This window comes from Petaurus breviceps, unplaced genomic scaffold (genome assembly GCF_028583685.1).
Source record: "Petaurus breviceps papuanus isolate PSGF00001 unplaced genomic scaffold, PetGlider_PUasm1.0 47, whole genome shotgun sequence".
Taxonomy (NCBI): domain Eukaryota; kingdom Metazoa; phylum Chordata; class Mammalia; order Diprotodontia; family Petauridae; genus Petaurus; species Petaurus breviceps.
Genome location: NW_027186349.1, coordinates 9,090,703 through 9,109,012, shown reverse-complemented (window position 1 = coordinate 9,109,012; position 18,310 = coordinate 9,090,703). Strand labels below are relative to the sequence as shown.

At 38.2% G+C, this 18,310-nt stretch overlaps 1 protein-coding gene across 1 annotated transcript in view; it reads right to left on the bottom strand.

Annotated features, from left to right (window-relative positions):
* Positions 1-18,310, bottom strand: part of MYO10 (myosin X) — a 266,909-nt gene that overhangs the window by 80,526 nt on the left and 168,073 nt on the right. The window contains exons 15-19 of the mRNA XM_069101406.1: positions 17,599-17,691; positions 16,736-16,804; positions 16,078-16,160; positions 13,799-13,907; positions 5,252-5,332 (exon numbers count right to left, since the gene is read on the bottom strand). Of these exons, the coding sequence (XP_068957507.1) occupies positions 5,252-5,332; positions 13,799-13,907; positions 16,078-16,160; positions 16,736-16,804; positions 17,599-17,691 (435 nt within the window). The remainder of the gene's footprint in view (positions 1-5,251; positions 5,333-13,798; positions 13,908-16,077; positions 16,161-16,735; positions 16,805-17,598; positions 17,692-18,310) is intronic.

The window sequence follows — 18,310 nt, the reverse complement described above, 5'->3', positions numbered from 1 at the left end:
AGATAAATGTTGAAATGTTCATTTATAAAGGACAATTCCTGAGAGTTCCTTAAATGCAATGTCTTTGCTTTTTCTATGTAACAACAATGTTTAGCAGAGTGCCTGGCACTAGTAAGTGTTTAATAAATACCTACTGACTGATTCAAAGTGACCCAAACGGGGAGATGAGTTGTATAATTCACTATAGTAATTTCCCTACTTTTTTTTTGCACATAAGTAAATGAAGAATAAAGAGTCATAAATTGTTTCCTGATTTTTACTATCTTGATATTCAAAACTGCAGTCAAATACTGTACTTTATAGACTGTTACATACACTTCTTTGCACAAATGAAATCTGTGTTTGTATTTGTATTCTGTGAGTGCTTTAAAAAACACAAGGATCGTTTTATAAATTCTTCCACTATCTGTTTTTCTTCATGGAATTAATTACTGACTATAACAGATGAGGAACACATGAGATAATGAAAACCAAAACATTACGGAATAATTACTGGAAAAATTATGGAATGATCCTGGATGCACTGGCTCATTTTTTTTTTAAACAAAATGAAAAACAGCAACAAAAATTATTGGACTACCTGAAAGCCACAATCAAAGAAAGAACTTAGAAATCATCCTCTAAGAAATACTGCCCTAATGTTTTAGAACCAGAGGGCAAAATAGAGGTTGAAAGAATCCACCGATAGGGGTGGCCAGGTAGCACAGTTTGAGTAAGAGCACTGGCCCCAGAGTCAGGATGACCTGGGGATCAAATCTGGGCTCAGATACTTAATTAGCACCACACCCAGAAATAACTGCCTGTGTAATCTTAAGCAAGTTACTTAACCCCAATTGCTCAAAAAAAAAAAAAAGAATCCACCGATCAGCTCCTGAAAAAGATCCCAAAAAGAAAACTCCTAGGAATATTATAGCCAGTTTCCAAAATTCCCACATCAAGGAGAGAATATTACAAGCAGCCAGGAAGAAACAATTTGGATGTTGTGGAAACACAATCAGGACAAGTCAGGATCTGGCAGCTTCTACACTGAGGGATCAAAGGGCTTGGAATATGATATTCCGGAGGGCAAAGGAGCTGGGATTGAAACCAAGAATCACCTACCCAGCAAAACTGAGTATCATGTTTCAGGGAAAAATATGGTCATTCAGTGGAATACAGGACTTTCAAGCATTCTTGATGAAAAAACCAGAGTTGAGTAGAAAATCTGACATTCAGATACAAGAAGCAAGAGAAGCATGAGAAGGTAAACAGGGAAAAGAAATCATAAGGAACTTATCAAAGTCGAACTATTAAACATTCCTACATGGAAAAATGATAATAGTAACTGATGAAACTTTTCTCAGCATGAAAACAGTTGAAGGGAATAGAAAAAAAAAAATATATATGTCTATATTGGAGGGTATATGGGCATATGAATACATATGTGAATGTGTGTATATGTTTACAGGTATACATAGATAGAGGGCACAGGACCAATTTAATAGGAAAGGATGATACTTAAAAGGGGAAATTTAGAGGTGAGAGAGGAATATATTGAGAGGAGATGGAGAGAGACAGAATGGGGTAAAATATCTCATGTATAAAAGACAAATGAAAATGGTTACAATGGAGGGTAAGAATAGGAAGGCAAAAGGGACCTTATTCTCATTGAATTTGGCTTGGGGAGGGAATGAAATACACACTAAATAGGGTATCTCACCCTACAAGAGAGTAGGGGGGAAGGGGATGGAGGGGGATGTTGGAAGGGAGGATAGGCTTGGTGGGGAGGGAAGTTGGAAGCACCTACTTTTGAAAAGGGACAGGATCAAAGTAGAGAATAGATCAAGAGGGAGGTGGGATAGGAGGAAGGGAAATATAGTCAGTCGTTTACAATATATCTACTATAGGGTAATGTTTTGCATTAGCTACACATGTACAACCTATACTGAACTGCTTATCTTCCCAGTAAGGGTAGGTGACAAGGAAGGAAGGGAATGAACCTGGAATTCAAAATTTTAAAATCAAATGTTTAAAAAAAAATATATATATATATATAATATACTATTATTAATGCTATTTTACATGTAATTGGGAAATAAGATATACAGGCACTGGGCATAGAGATCCATCATGCCCTACTGGAAAAGTTGAAGGGGGTATGGGAGAAGATATGGGAGAGAGCAGATTGGAGGAGGGGATATCCTGGGGGACTGCTATTTTGGGGCGGTGGGTAGGGGAAAATGGGGGGAAATTTGTAACTCAAAATCTGGCGGAAATGAAAAAAAAAAAGAAGCTGTGCTAAGTCACCAATGATTCTGGTAGAAGTAGAGTCATTGAAAGTTGACCTTAATTATAGGAACCAAAAGAGACTATATCTAAAAGATAAATGTTCTGATTACAATAGAGAAATATTAATTGCTTAATAATAATAATAGCAGCTAACCTTTACATATACAGTCCTTGCTCTATGCAAATTCAACTTTATTTAAGCAGAAGAATTTACCAGATCACACTGGAGAGACAGCTCCAGTTTGGGGAGCTGGCATAAGAGCTCTCATGCCAGGAGAGGACACCTCTGCCAGGTTTGCCCACGCACCCACTAGCATGTCTGCCCCTGCCTATCTTTTATCAATCGGAGCTCAGATAGCTCACATCTGTCCCCAATCCCCACGTGTTACCTGTCTTCTCCCTTCAGTGTCTGGTCCCGACTCATCTGCTCCTCTGCCTGCCCCTCCACCCCCATTCTTCCTCCTACTCTCACCTTACTGTGCCCCTCCCCCACATCTTACATGTCCTTGAGCCTTGTGCCAGGCATCTCCCTCCAGAGGTATATAGCTCTCCTTTTGGCCACCTCCCTCCTTTCTCACTTCCAGGGGTGAATTTGTATTACATAAAAAACTGCTTGATGTAGAGGTCTGAAGAAAGGTCTACTTACATAAAGAGAGCTATTGCTTACTATGTGACAGCCACTGTGCTAAGTATTCTACAATTATTATTTCATTTGATCCTTACAACAGCCCTGGGAGGTAGGAACTATTATTACCCCCCATTTTACAGATGAGAAAACTGAGGGAAACAAGAGTTAAAAAACTTGACCGGGGTCACACACTAGTAAGTTATCAGGCTGAATTTGAATTTGGGTCTTTCTGACTATAGGGCCGGTGCTCTATCTGGTTATGTACTTGGTTTCTATTCACAATAGAATGTTAAAGAGTTAATTGGCCCCAAAGTGAAGAATACCAGCAAGATTGTCTGACAGAAATTACTCTACTTCAGAACTAAAGGTTATAGACAAAAAGCTCCATTTCATCAAGGATTGCTGTTAGGCTCCAGAAGAATATATTTGGTCAGTGCATTTTGAGGTTATAGGTTATAATCCTAATTGGAATAGCAGTATCTTATGAGTCAGCATCTAGTAACGTTAAATGTACTAACCAAGGTCTGACGCTAATTTTCAAAAAAGGCATTTGTTTGACTAATATGGAAATGTTTTACATGACTGCATATGTATAACCTATATTTGATTGCTTCTTTCAGAGAGAGGGAGGGGAAGGAAGGACAGAATCTGGAGCTCAAAACTTAAAAAAATAAGTTAAAAATTGCTTTAACTTGTAATTGGGGAAAAAAATAAAATATGATGTATTTTAAGAAATATTTTTTCCAAAAAGGCATTTGTTTGCTACTTGGAAAATTCGGTATGGTTGGGCAAGGGGATCTGTAGACCTTGCCCACAATCAAAGCTTCATTTTAATGAGGGATAGAAAGTTATATAGAAACATTGTGTCACCACAAAGAACACTGGCTTTGCTGCTTACGTAAAAGAAGTACTTCTTAGAATGCTGGGATGACTTTAAAAATATTTATTTATATACCCCCCAAATGACAGAAAACCTCAATGTTTTCTATATAATGTATTCTAGAAACACTAAAAAGGGGAATTAGAAGAGGCTATGACTTTAAAAAAACTATGTAGTTTAGATTCAATAAAAAAAATAAACCTATAAACAGCTTAGAGAGGTTCCTCTGCTTAAGTTACCAAACACAAACACAGCACATGTGCATGTATGATATATGTACACACAGAGGGAAATTTATCATTTTACACATATATGAATACACTAAGGCCCTGTGGGAACACCTACAGTTTACATGTAAAACTCAGAAAAGTTGGAAATATTATGTTTTCCCTTTTAAACTAAATACTTTCCCTCCATTTTAGCTGCCATCCATTTGTCAAACTCTACCCAGTTATTTTTTAGTTATGGGTCAACAAATTGAATATAATATTCTTTTGAGCTAACACATTTTTTTTTGGTGCTTTTTTTGGAGGGGGGAGGGCAGGGCAATTGGGGTTAAGTGACTTGCCCAAGGTCATACAGCTAGTAAGTGTTAAGTGTCTGAGGCCATATTTGAACTCAGGTCCTCCTGATTCCAGGGCTGGTGCTCTATTCACTGTGCCACCTAGCCTCTCCTAACACATTTCTTTATAGTAGACAAGGAGCACAGTTGACTCCATCTTTTCTTTCAAACCTTATAGTCTACTGGATTTTACTGGAGAAGGTTTCTTTCAATCATAAAAACAGGACTGCCAAAAATCAATTTTCCCAAATCAGATTAACTTCCATCAATACAAAAACAGAACTCTTTGACCATTTGCAAAAAGCATCTAACGTACAATTTTGGAGAAAGATCTAGAAAATAGGCAATGTCAGTAACAAACTGCCTTTCTTTACATAGCTTCTGCTTTTCTTTCCCTTGTATTCAATATCTAACAACTGTATGCACTTTGGACAACTAAAATCATAGAGTCCAGACGAATACTAAAGCTGCCTGAAGGTAATGTATAAGAACACAGATTCAAATCTGCTTTATAAAAAAAACAATATTTCTACAACACATACAAATCCGGGGGGGGGAGGGGAGAGAAGAGGGAGGTCAGAACATAAAAGTATTTCAGGGGCTAAATACAAATTTGAAAATATTTAAAATTGTTCATTTCATTACAAATGAAAGTGTAATGACAGTTTCCAAAATAATAAAATGGAGATATGATTGGCTTCTGGTTTTAGAATGAAAGTTTCTGCCTAAGATTTGAGTAACAGTGTGAGTATATGACTAGTACATAATACATTCAAATGCCTTCCAAGTGACCCGACAGAAACAGAACTAATAAGAATCCACTCTCCCACTTCCACCCCCTTCAGAGACTCTTGTTCCAAGAAGCCAAATACTATAATAAGTCATCTAGATCTGAGAGTACCTTAAATCTTACCTTCTGCATGTTTGGCTTGATACAGCGAACAAAGAAAGGATTAGATGTGCTCAATGTGGCCATTAAGGAATGCAGAGAGTCCTATTGAAAAGGTTAAAAAAAATTTTTTTTTATTTAGTTTCCTATTATTTTACCCTTTCAGTTTCTAAGCACCCCAAGGCCCTTCTAATAGCAATCTTAGCTGACAAAGAGTAGACTTTTTCTTCTGTATTTTCATTCTAAAAGTCCAAGTCCAATGTAAAAAGAAGTCATAAGAGACACTATTATTTATGTTGGGGAGGCAGGGAGAAAGCCTCATATATGAAGTCTCATACTATAGAAAAGTATATATAATTACTGCTACCAGGCCAAATGATTATTTTACCTACATACAAAACTAATAAATTTGTTTTTTTATAAGACAAAGGAAAATAGTAAAAGCAAAACTTAAATTTTTTTTGGTAAAAGTGCATTTCCCCCCCATTCAAGCAAGGTCTTCTAATTTAGTATTTTTCTTCAAAAAATGTAACTGATCATTTATTCTACTTATGAGAAAACTGAATAGGAAAGGACTGCCATCCCTTCCCATTCAGGGAATTTCAAATGATCTTTTTATTTTCAGGAAATAGGTATTCTGTTTACAGTATAAAGTCTATAATTCCTTAGCCATCACAAATTGGTCTGGCCTCTCTTTCCAGCTTTATATTATAATACTTTGCAACACAAACCCTTGACTTTAGTCGGACTAGACTACCCATAGTCCCTCATATATCAAGTATCCTCCTGCCTCTGCTTTTGCTCCTGCTGTTTCGTCTGCCTTTAATGTACCTTTCACTACTTAATCAATACTATCCATTCCTTCTTAAAGGTCACTTCTTGTTTGAAACCTCCCCTGACCACCATTGCCCAGTGCTTCTTTTTCTGAATTCCTATGGAAGTGTGCCACTCATTTGGGACTCAAAATACGTTACCTTGTAAATACTTAATAAATGTTTATTGACTGACTGTCAGACTGTGTATGTGTATCTTCTGTCTCTAACTGAAATTTAAGTTCTCTGAGAAGAAAGGACAACTGAACTTTTATATCCCCCACAGAACCTTGTAAGTCACCAGATCCTCAACTAGTAAAAATCATAGGATCATACATTTAGAGTCAGAAGAGATATATTCTTTCTCCTTTCCTTTTTCAGGTAAAGAAACTGAAACCCATGGAAGTGAAATGATTTGCCCAAGGTCACAGAAAAAGTAAACATCAAAGGAAGAATTTGAACTCAGGTCCTCTGACTCCATTTTCAGGCTTATAAACGAGCTCCAAAAATGAGAGCAAAAATAAGTATGCATAAGGCTGTTCCACTAAGTTGCATAAAAAATATTTACCTAACTTCCATGTTCAACATTGCCACTTCTACCATAACTAACATTTGCCCTATCACCACAATGAACAATTCCTCTTTTGTGAAGTTCATGCCATTTTCTCTCGATTCTGGTCACTTTCATCTATCAGATCTTGATGACTTTCCCATGGTTCTCTGTGATTTTTGGCAGTAGGTTCATAGTCCTCCCTATTACCCCTTTCCATGTCATTATCCATGGAAATTTCAATACAAAGGTTAAAAACTTTTCTAATACCATCTTAACAGTCCCTGATATCAGCTACGATGAGCTCCATTCCATGACACTCTAGCAACTCCCAAGAGTTATCAGACCTCAGATAATAATGACGACCTAAAATTGTGCTTCCTCTGAGACCCTGAACTCTGAAAATTCCCTTTCTGACTCTAAGGCCTTTCCACTTCTCTGACATCTTTACTCTTGCTCTAACTCAAGCTGTTTCGTCATGATCCTTTAACATTACTCCCTATTCTTCCATTTAAAGTTCTTCAGGCCATCATTTGATCCTTGACCCTGTGGTCAGCCTCCTTAACAGAACTCTTCTCAGTCCCTGAATTCTTTATTCTGTTTACTTCCTGCTATTTCTACCTTATTAACCCTTTCATCCTGGGTAAATCCTATCATCCTTTTTTCCCTACTACAAGCTATAACATGCTGCTTGAAGAAACCAGGTACTACATTTACACTAAAAGACTAATTTTATGCCATCTCACTTCAACTTCGCTCTACCAATGATCTCTGTCTCTCTCCTAAACTTCCTGTCTGTTATCTGTAGACACGAGCAGGTTTTTTTCTTAATTTTCCTGTCACTTTAGGAAGAGAGGATAATAGAAGTTCACACTGGGAGGTAATTCTGATGCCAGAGAGTTTAGTTAATAAAGGAGTAAGATTACCTTCTTCAACATAAATAACTGGCCATCCAGCCTCCAGTGAGAGACAGTCCACGACTTCCTAAGGTTGCTCATTTCACTCTCACAGAGCTCTTTTGTTTGGAAGTTTTTCCTTTTTCAGAAAGTCTAACTCTGCCTCTTTGCAACTTCCACCCACTTCTACCCATGGCTCTTGGTCCTGCCCTCAGGAGCTGTCCTCTGTTTCCTTTCCCTTCACTTTGAATGTCATAGAAGAAATAGTCGGGGGCGGAGGCAAGATGGCGGAGTAGAAGCAAGACCTTCCCTCGGCTCTGGCTTCCACCCTCCCCAATCCATGTAAAAAGGGGACTCTAAACAAACTTTGGAGCTGCAGAACGCACAAAATGACACAGAGAAGCTAACCTCCCACTGAGGACAGCCTGGCAGGAATCGGCCAGCGCAGCGCTCTGGGAGCCAAGCCCAGACCCACGCCGAGGCTTTAGCCCCAGGGCGGGCCTGACCAGCCACAAGCCAGAGGGACTCCAGATCAGCAGCAGCTGTGGCCGTTTCCAGATTTATTAATACGGAGATGCGAAGGACAAGGTGAGAGGCCAGTGCAGTCTGGACTTTGGGACCCAGGAAGTGGGAGTGTGTGGCTTTTACCCCCAGAGCGAGAAACCACTGAGACACCAGCACAGCCTGCCAGCACCACGTGGCAGCTTCAGCTCCTGGCCTGCAGAGTGTAGGGGGACCAAGCACCAGTCTGAGGGGTAATTGCTCTTGCTTTAACCTGCTTGGATCTGGATTGCAGTCTAGGGTGGAGGTCCTGGGGTGTGTGTCCAGCTAGCCAGAGCGTGTGGAGACCTCAGAGAGGGCACCCATCTAATACCTCCGGCAGCTGAGAAAACCCCAGCGTTTGGGACGAAAACTCCCCTGTCTGGTGGCAGAGTCCTACTGTGGCAAAAAGCCCAAAGGTCAAATCATTGAGTGGCAAAATGAGCAGGCAAAGGAAACAAAGCAGACAGAAGATTCCAACATTACACTCTTATTGTGGGGATAAGAAGGAGCAAGGCACGGAACAGGAGGAAAACAGTGAAGTCAGAACTCCTGCACCAAAAGCTCCAAAGGAAAATACAAGCTGGTTACAGGCCATAGAGGACCTTTAGAAGCAGAAAAGAGAAGTGGAGGAAAAATTGGGAAGAGAAATGAGAACAAGGCAAGAAAATTATGAAATAAGAGTCAACAGCCTGACTGAAGAAAATAATACCTTAAAAACAGACTGACTCAAATGGCAAAGGAGGCTCAAAAAGGCAATGAGGAGAAGAATGCCTTAAAAAGTTGAATTTGCCAGATGGAAAAAGAATCTCAAAAGCTCACTGAGGAGAATCATTGCTTCAGAATTAGATTGGAGCAAATGGAAGCTAATGACTTTATGAGAAATCAAGATGCTGTTAAACAGATCCAAACAAATGAAAGAATAGAAGGCAATGTGAAATATCTCATGGGAAAAACCACTGACCTGGAAAATAGATCCAGGAGAGATAATTTAAAAATTATTGGACTGCCTGAGAGCCATGACCAAAGTAAGAGCCTGGAAAGCATCCTCCAGGAAGTTCTTAAAGAAAACTGCCCTGATGTTTTAGAACCAGAGGGCAAAATAGAGGTTGAAAGAATCCACCGATCACCCCCTGAAAAAGATCCCAAAAAGAAAACTCCTAGGAATATTATAGTCAGGTTCGGGAATTCCCAGATTAAGGAGAGAATATTACAAGCAGCCAGGAAGAAACAATTTGAATATTGTGGAAACACAATCAGGATAACCCAGGATCTGGCAGCTTCTACACTGAGGGATCGAAGGGCCTGGAATGTGATATTCCGGAGGTCAAGGGAGCTGGGATTAAAACCAAGAGTCACCTACCCAGCAAAACTGAGTATCATGTTTCAGGGGAAAATATGGTCATTCAGTGGAATACAGGACTTTCAAGCATTCTTGCTGAAAAAACCAGAGTTGAATAGAAAATTTGACATTCAGATACAAGAAGCAAGAGAAGCATGAGAAGGTAAACAGGGAAAAGAAATCATAAGGAACTTATTAAAGTTGAACTATTTTTTTTTTTTGAAGCAATCGGGGTTGAGTGGCTTGTTCGGGGTTGCACGGCCAGTTGTTGTTTCTGGGTGTGGTGATGAGTGTCTGGGCCCGGATTTGATCCGGGTCGTCCCAGAACTGGAGCCGGTGCTCTTGCTCGCTGAGCCACCTGGCCAAAGTTGAACTATTAACATTCCTACATGGAAAAACAATAATTGTAACCTATGAAACTTTTCTCAGTAGTTGAAGGGATTAGAAATATATATATATATATATGTCTTTATATGAGGGTATGCAGGCATATGAATACATATGTGAATGTGTGTATATACATTTACAGGTATACATAGATAGAGGGCACGGGACCAATTTAACAGGAAGGGATGATACTTAAAAGGTAAAATTAAGAGGTGAGAGGAATATAATGAGAGGAGATGGGAAGAGACAGAGTGGGGCAAACTATCTCATACAGAAGAGGCAAGGGAAAATGGTTACAATGGAGGGGAAGAATAGGAAGGCAAAAGGGAATAGGTCAACCTTATTCCTATTGAATCTGGCTTGAGAAGGGAGGGAAATACACACTAAATAGGGGATCTCACCCTCCAGGAGAATAGGGGGGGAAGGGGATGTGAGGGGGGATGATGGAAGGGAGGGCAGGCTGGGGGGGAGGGAAGTTGGAAGCACCCACTTTTGAAAAGGGACAGGATCAAAGTAGAGAATAGAACAAGTGTGAGGTGGGATAGGAGGGAGGGAAATATAGTCAGTCTTTTACAATACATCTACTATGTTATTGTTTTGCATTAGCCACACATGTATAACCTATACTGAACTGCTTGTCCCCCCAGTGGGGGTGGCAGGGGGGAGAAGGGAATGAATCTGGAATTGAAAGTTTAAATCAAATATTCAAATATATATATATGTGTGTGTGTGTGTGTGTGTGTGTGTGTGTATGTGTATGTGTGTGTATATATATATATATAGATATATATATATACACTATTATTAATACCATCTTACATGTAATTAAGAAAAAAGATATACAGGCACTGAGGCATAGAGATCCACTGGGAAAGTTGAAACGGGTATGGGAGAAAATATGGGAGAGAGCAGATTGGAGGTGGGGATATCCTATGGGACTGCTGTTTTGGGGGGATGGGTGGGGGAAAAACGGGGAGAAAATTTGTAACTCAAAATCTGGCGGAAACGAATGATGTAAATCAGCAGTTAATAACGCATTTAAATTAAAAAAAAATATATATAAGCTAAGCTGGCTCAGACCTGGGGGGTCTGTCGAGGGATGATCACCAACTTTTCATTAACACACATGCTTAACTAACCTACGTAATGGGCAGGTCAGAAAGATTGTAACCCAGAAGAGCTGGGACCAGTCCCAGTTCTCAAGGGAGGAACAAGGAAGGAAATTCAAATGGAAGCAGTATAAAAGGGCTTGCCATTGTCTGATTCTTTGTAGTCTTTTCAGGTGGCTATCCATTTATTCAGGAGAGAATATATGTAAAATAAAGATAATAAAAACCTTAAAAAAAAAATGAGGAGAAGACATAGCTCAAGCACCACCTTCTATATGGAATCTTTCAGATTCCCTCAACTACTAGTGTCCTCCCTTAATAATTATTTTGTATATATTTCTTCATATTTATTCTGTGTGTATATACACACATACATATATAAAAATACATATTTCTATATAAATACATGTAAATATATTAATATATGCATATATACATGTGCTCATATTTATTTCTCCATTGGAATGTACTCTCCTTGATGGTAGGGATTGTTTTGTCATTTATATTTGTATCTTCAGTGCCTAACACAGTGACTGACATACAGTAGTTGCTTAATAAATGCTTGCGGATTGACTGATCAATTTATGATTGAGCCAAAAAAAATCATAATAAAGAAATGAAACCTCTTTTGAGTGACTGCAAGTATGCCATTTTAATAGATTCCACAGTGACCCAGAGTTCCAGGAATTGCTTGGTTTGAGTTAGTCTAGTCCCCCTCTACTCTATCACTATAATTGAGCAACAGAGTCCCTATAGAACATTTGATTCACACTTCTAGTAGGATGGGTGGTCAGAAGCAAAGACAGAAACTCTGAACCTGGGACTAATGGCATAGGAACATAGATCTATAATAGTAATGTAAATGGAAAGATCTTTCCCATCCTTTAATAAGCCCATGTGAACTGCTTAAGTCACAAGGAAGCCCAGGTCACATGAGTCTGTGGTGGGAAGAACTTGCTGAATGGGTAGAGCAGGAAGGGTAAAGGAGAGTTGAGAGGAAGTTGGTGATAATAGTTAGATATTAGGAAGAGAGAGGAAGCAGACAGCAAGCTGTGAGTGTTCATTTATGGGAAGCCCCTAGCAGGGGGAAGGTTTGGGGATGGTGGTGCCCCCTGCATTGTTATTGTTTGTAGATTTATTTGTTGCTATGATGGATTTGGCTTTCTGGTATTAAGATTCAGCTTTCTGGTGTTTGAATAAATGTTTTGGTTCTGTTTCAAAAAAAAAAAAAAAAGAAATAGTCAACACCTGCTGCTTCACTGCCTCACCTTCCAACTCATTCCTTTATCCTTTGAAGTCCGACATGTATCCATAGGAATCTACTGTTGTCAACTATATCTTCTGAGATCAAGGATTTTTGGGGGTTCTTTGTGTTCCTAAGACTTGATTAGCATTGTGCCTGGCACGACTCTCTTCCAAAGTCACTAACAAGCTTAGAAATGGCCTTTCCCTCTCCTCACCTTCATTCTTCTTGACCTTTCTATGCTATCTGACACTGTGAAACATGCCATTATTTATGATACCCTCTTCCCTTCTCTGGCTATGCTATTATTGCTTTCCTCTAGCCTCTTTAACCAATCCTCCCTGCCCAACCACCCACCCTCTCCATAGAGCTCCAAGTATCCTATTGCTGAAAGACTGATGGAATCTCAAACTCAAAATATCAAAACCTGAACCTATCATTTTCTCCCTTAATTTTGTTTCTCCTAACCTCCTTGTTTTTTGTTAATATCATCCTTCCAGGTTACTTGGTTCTATTACCTTATAACTTTTCCCTCATCCAAATGACCAAATCCTATTGATCCTACCTTTGCAATGTATCCGGCATCAATCCCTTTCCTTTGAATTTCTGTGGAAGCAATCATAGTTCATGTCCTCATTGCTTCTCACCTAGACTATTATAACAGCTTCCGAAATTACTTCTCTGCCTCTAGTCTTTCCCTACTCCAATTACTGATGTCCAAGTAATTTTCTTGATGTACTATTATGATCACATTCTTCACCTGCTTAATCAAAAACTTTCAGGGACTCCCATAATTTACTCCATGAAATATACATTCCTGAAATTGTCATTTTAAGTTCTTCTTCAACTCTGGTTCTGATTTACCCATACAACCTTGGTTTCGATTTACCTGTTCCCTTCACACAATCCATCTTCCTGCCCAAGTGCAATATTCTTTGATCCTTGTTCTCTTCTTCCCTTTCTCTATCCTGGCTTTCATGAGAGAAACAAAGATAGAGAGGAACAGCAATTGCAACTACTCCCTTTGCATACAATATTACCTCTCCCTCGCCCCCCTACACATGCACCTAGAGAAAAAAGGGCTCCACATCTCTGTCCACTGAAGTTCCACTCCTCCCTGAAGCTTACATTAATATCTTTCCAGCAAAAAAATGGATTTCTTCCTTCTCAAATTTCACAGCAGTTTGCCTAAACCTCTCCTTTGCATGTATCTCATTCTCCGCTAGGTTAGGATTATTTGTGTATTTTCCTTTCCCCTACATATTGATTGGAAGTTCCCTGGCAGCAGGGTTCACATCTTTTGCACCTGGATATGACTTTCGCATCTGGCACATAGCAGAAAATTAATTGATGCCTACTGAATTAAAAATTTCTTTAATATTCAATCTTGAAAATCTACCAGCTAATAAATTTATGAAAAGGAGATAAACACAAATGTAAGAAGAAACCTACCCTATGTTTAAGTGAAATATTTTCATAAATAGCACAATTTGATAATACCACTCTAACCACAACTAAAACAGGTACACATTTTTTACTAAAAATTAAAGGATTTTACTATTAATAATTTTTGTTCAAAATTAAAGAAAATTTTAATAAATGTTTTAACATTTCCTGATGTACAAAAAAGTATGATTTTCAATTTTTAAAATGACATTAAACAATAAGACACCAAAGACAGCTTAAACTAACCTTAAACTGTGAGCTGACAGTGGGCCTCTTGTGTTTACTTCCACATTTCAGGGTTTCCTGGTTATTTCGGCTTGAAACATGTTCAAATAGATCATAGATGTAATCAAGTCTAAAAGAGAAACAACAAAGCCTTCACAGAAGTAATCACAAAATTATTATGCTTCATCTTCCTATTATTACAGCCCCTTTTTCAATCAGATAACTCAAACTTATTTACTCTAGTCTAAGTTAACACTACTTTTAAAGGTTGCAAACTTATTATCAAGAACAGGTTAGCCATGGGAATCATGATATAGTTCATATATGTTGAGATGACACTACTTCTGAAAACTTGGACAAAACCTCACAATTCCCACTGACCTCAGTTGACTCATCCTTACAATGAAAGGGTTAAATGAGATGTTCCTTCTGGCCATAAATCTATGATCCTTCTAAGTCTAGAAAAGGATTGTGCCTCCATTTATAGGTACAGAATAAGAGGCAAAATAACTGTGAATCTCAGCCTTGATACTTACTAGCTGTATGTCCTTGGTTAAATCACTTCCCCCCAAATGGGTCTATGTTTCATCAGGAAAATAATGTAGGAAAGAGAAAGGAAAGAGTTGGGCTAGATACTACTTTGTATTTGTTTAATTTTGTGAATATTGTATTTCCCAGTAGAGTATGTGATTTTATCTTCCTATAGTACTCAGTTATTGAAGAAAGCACAGCTCCAGATTCAAGAATACCTGACTGGTAAAATCAGGTATTTTATCTACATATAGGGCTGTGTGGTTTTGGACATGTCTCTTAACCTTTCACTGACCCAGGCAATTCCCCAAGAGAAGTATCTGCAGATTTACATTGATAAAGGGAGTTTTCTTAATGGGAATTTCTTATAAGATAAAGAAAAATTCTCAGGACCTTGCACACAGCATGTTTTTATTTTACCCAGTAAGATACAACCATCCTATGATGCTGTCCACTACTTTATAACAGCTAGGTGGCATAGTATATAAGAATGCCAAGCTTGGAGTCAGGACGACTCATCTTCCTGAGATCACATATAGCCTCAGACACATACTGTGCTATCCTTGCCAAGTCACTTAACCTGTTTGCCTCAGTTTCCTCATCTGTAAAATGAGCTGGAGAAGGAAATAGCAAACCACTCTAGTATCTCTGCCAAGAAAACCCCAAGATGTCACAAGAAGTCACACACAAATGAAATGACTGAACAAAATGTATGTGTTTTCCTAACAAGCTTTTTAAACTAAGCTGCTGATTATAATTCAAGCTTTTTACTTATTAAAATCAAGAAACTTCTCTATACTTCTGTTATAATAAAAAATTACATTTTATTTATAAACAAAATAAAAACATTTGTTTATTCATCCAAAAGAAATTATGGATTCCATATCAAATAACTTTCACACTAGAAATAAAACTTAAAATCTATGGGCTATGAAAATGTTAAGGTGGGATAGCCTCATCACGGAGCTGTGTCTTTCAAAGGCAGAGCTGGGAATTTAGCTGTCAAATGACAAACACTGATTCATGTACAAAGGCCTTTTCTACCTAATTTCACAGATGAGGAAACTGAGGCAAGTAGGTTTTAAGTGAGTTGCCCAGAATCATAGAGATAATAAGGGTCAGAGTCTGAAATTGGATTTGAATTCAGATCTTTGTGATTACAGGCCCACTGCTTTATCCACTGCATCAAATAGCTGCCCTTAGTAATATTAGATACTAATATTTAGAACTGTGATTATGAGGTGGCCAGGTAGCACAGTGAGTAAGAGCACTGGCTCCAGCGTTGGGATGACCTGGGGATCGAATCCGGGCTCAGACACTTAGTACCCATCCAGAAACACCTGGCCATGTAACCTTGAGCATGTTACTTAATCCCGATTGCTTAAAAAAAAAAAAAACTGTGATTAACCCATTTTTAAGGTTTGCCATGTCTCTTTGACTCAGTAGCACCCTCTAAGTGGCAAGCAATTCTTTAAAGTGAAATAAAATAAATTTGGTTTCAAATCTGTTTCTGAGAATTTCCTGACCATTCTAGAGATAACAGGAAATAGAATAGAGAATTTAGTGACTTAAGCTATATCACTAAGATATTCATGTTATGTCTTTTTAATTTGTGGGTAATAAAAATATTACCAAGGGCAGGCAATTACAGAATGTTCTAGAAGAATATTTTAAATGCTGCTATATGAAGACTGTACATAATATAATTCAGTAACAGATCACATCTGTATTTGTTGGCCAATTACTTCTCAGTGAGTGGTATTACATACCGGCTTTCCCTTAGCAAGTTGAGAAGATCATCTCGGAATGTATCTCTGTTCTTCTCCAAAATTCCCCTAACATCATATTGTACCTATTAAACCACTCCCCAAAAAGAGTAACAGAATTTGGGGGAAGGGGAGAAGGGGGATGAGAGAGACAGAGACAGAGATAGAACAAGAGAGAGATTAAAATTCAGCAAACTTTATAAAATTTTACAGTAAAAATAGAACATTTCAATGAGTTTATTTTCCTTTGGAGAAAACAAGTATTTCTCTAAAAGGTTTTAAGAGGAATTTTAAAGGGAGTTTCAGAAATCTTCCACTAAAACCTTACTTAGATGATGTACTGAAGTGGAGGTGACCCTGGGTTCTCAAAAGCTCTATACCAGCACAGTATAAGCCCTGAAGGCTCACATAAAGCTGACAAAGCTTTGAGAACAGCTCCTATGACAATCAACATTCTGTCATCTTCACTTTGGCCTAGTCCAGGGAGGTTCCTTATAGGAAGGTAAGCTACTAAGTATTCAGTTCTTCTTTATCCCCCCAGTCTAATCATGTCTACAAAAGCACAGAGAAATTGTGATCTGTGTCAATGGAGGAAATAACCACACTGACAAAACTATGGCTCTTTTGAAACACTGAAAAAGAAATCCTAAAAATATATTACCTCTCCTGCATAGTGTTTTACTCCAAAATTATTAACTGCAACTCTTGGCTTCACATAAAAGTGGTTATGCTAAAATTAAAAAGAAAAAGAAAAAACGAATAATTCAACAAGAATTTTTAGTATTCACTCTATTGAGAGCACTATAAAAAGTAACAGGGGAAATACAAAGTTTAGATTAATCTTGGTCTCTGACTTGACACAGTTTACTTTCTTGTAAGGAGACAGGACACACCTAGAAGTAACTACCAAAAAAACACTTAAGTGTATAAGAAGAGATACAGAGTCCTATGTCAAGCCTTAGGAGGGAGAGGTCATTCTCTATTAGGGAAACCAGGAAAGGCTTCACTGATATTTGAGCTGGGTTGAATTGAAAGGATATGTGGAAACGCAATAGTATGAGATAGAGAGGGAGGAACTCCAGACACAGAGTACAGGTGGGACCCATACAAGCCCATGAAGAAAAAGGGGGCAATACATGGAATATAACACACAGAGAGAACCCAGCAACATGGCGTATGTCATCAAAACTCTAGATACCATATATGTAATCAGAAGTGCTGATATTTAACTTGCTAGATATCCTAACGTTCACAAGGTTTTATAGTAAATGTAATCACTGCTACTCTCACACTAAATACTGATAACATGGTATAACAGTGGATCAAATGTGAAGGATCCTATGTTTAATTTAACTCAGGTTAAAGTATCTGTTCTAGTGAATGGTTCAAAAAAAGGTTATGATTTGGAAAACAGATATGGTGGTGGGCACTAAGGAAATAATCCATGTTCTCAAATACCAGGTGTACACTTAATCTAAAGGTTCATATCTGAGGTAGAAGAATCTGGAATGGTCTTTGACATACAGCGTGCTGAGCATGTAATTTCTCCAGTAAGGTGGTATCTGTGGCCTGAGGAAAATGACTTTCTTCATTGATAAGGGCAAGCAGTCCAAGTTTCTAGAAGAGGGGAGAAAAAAACAGGAATGTTTTTAAAACATAAAAGGAGAAGGAGAGGTTTCCTGTGAGGCCTTTAATCAAGAGTCGCCTTCCTGTCCCCTCACTTATACAACAAGGTACATAAAATACATATTTCTAAGAATGATAAAAAAAGGTCTTAGGTCATACTTAGGTTATATTAGTGTTTTGTTTTTATAATTGCTGTTAGATGCAGGCAGATGGTACAGTGGATATAGTGCTGAGCCTTAGGAAGACTCATATTTCTGAGTTTAAATCTGGCCTCAGACATTCACTAGTTATGCAAACACTTGATTTAATCCTTTTTGCCTCAGTTTTCTCACCTGTAAAATGAGCTAGAGAAGGAAATGGCATACCATGCTAGGATCTTTGCAAAGAAAATTCCAAATGGGGTCACAAAGAGTTGGACATGACTGAAAAGAACTGTATAATGACAATAGTTTTTTAAAAATCACATGAAAAGGAAGCTTGGTAGGAAATATATAACATTGGGCCTTGGCTTAAATCCTTCCTCTGAAATGTACAAGCTGTCTAACTAATCCTGGGCAAATCACTTTAACCTTCATGTGCCTCAGACAGCCTTGGGATTTTTCTCTAAGTC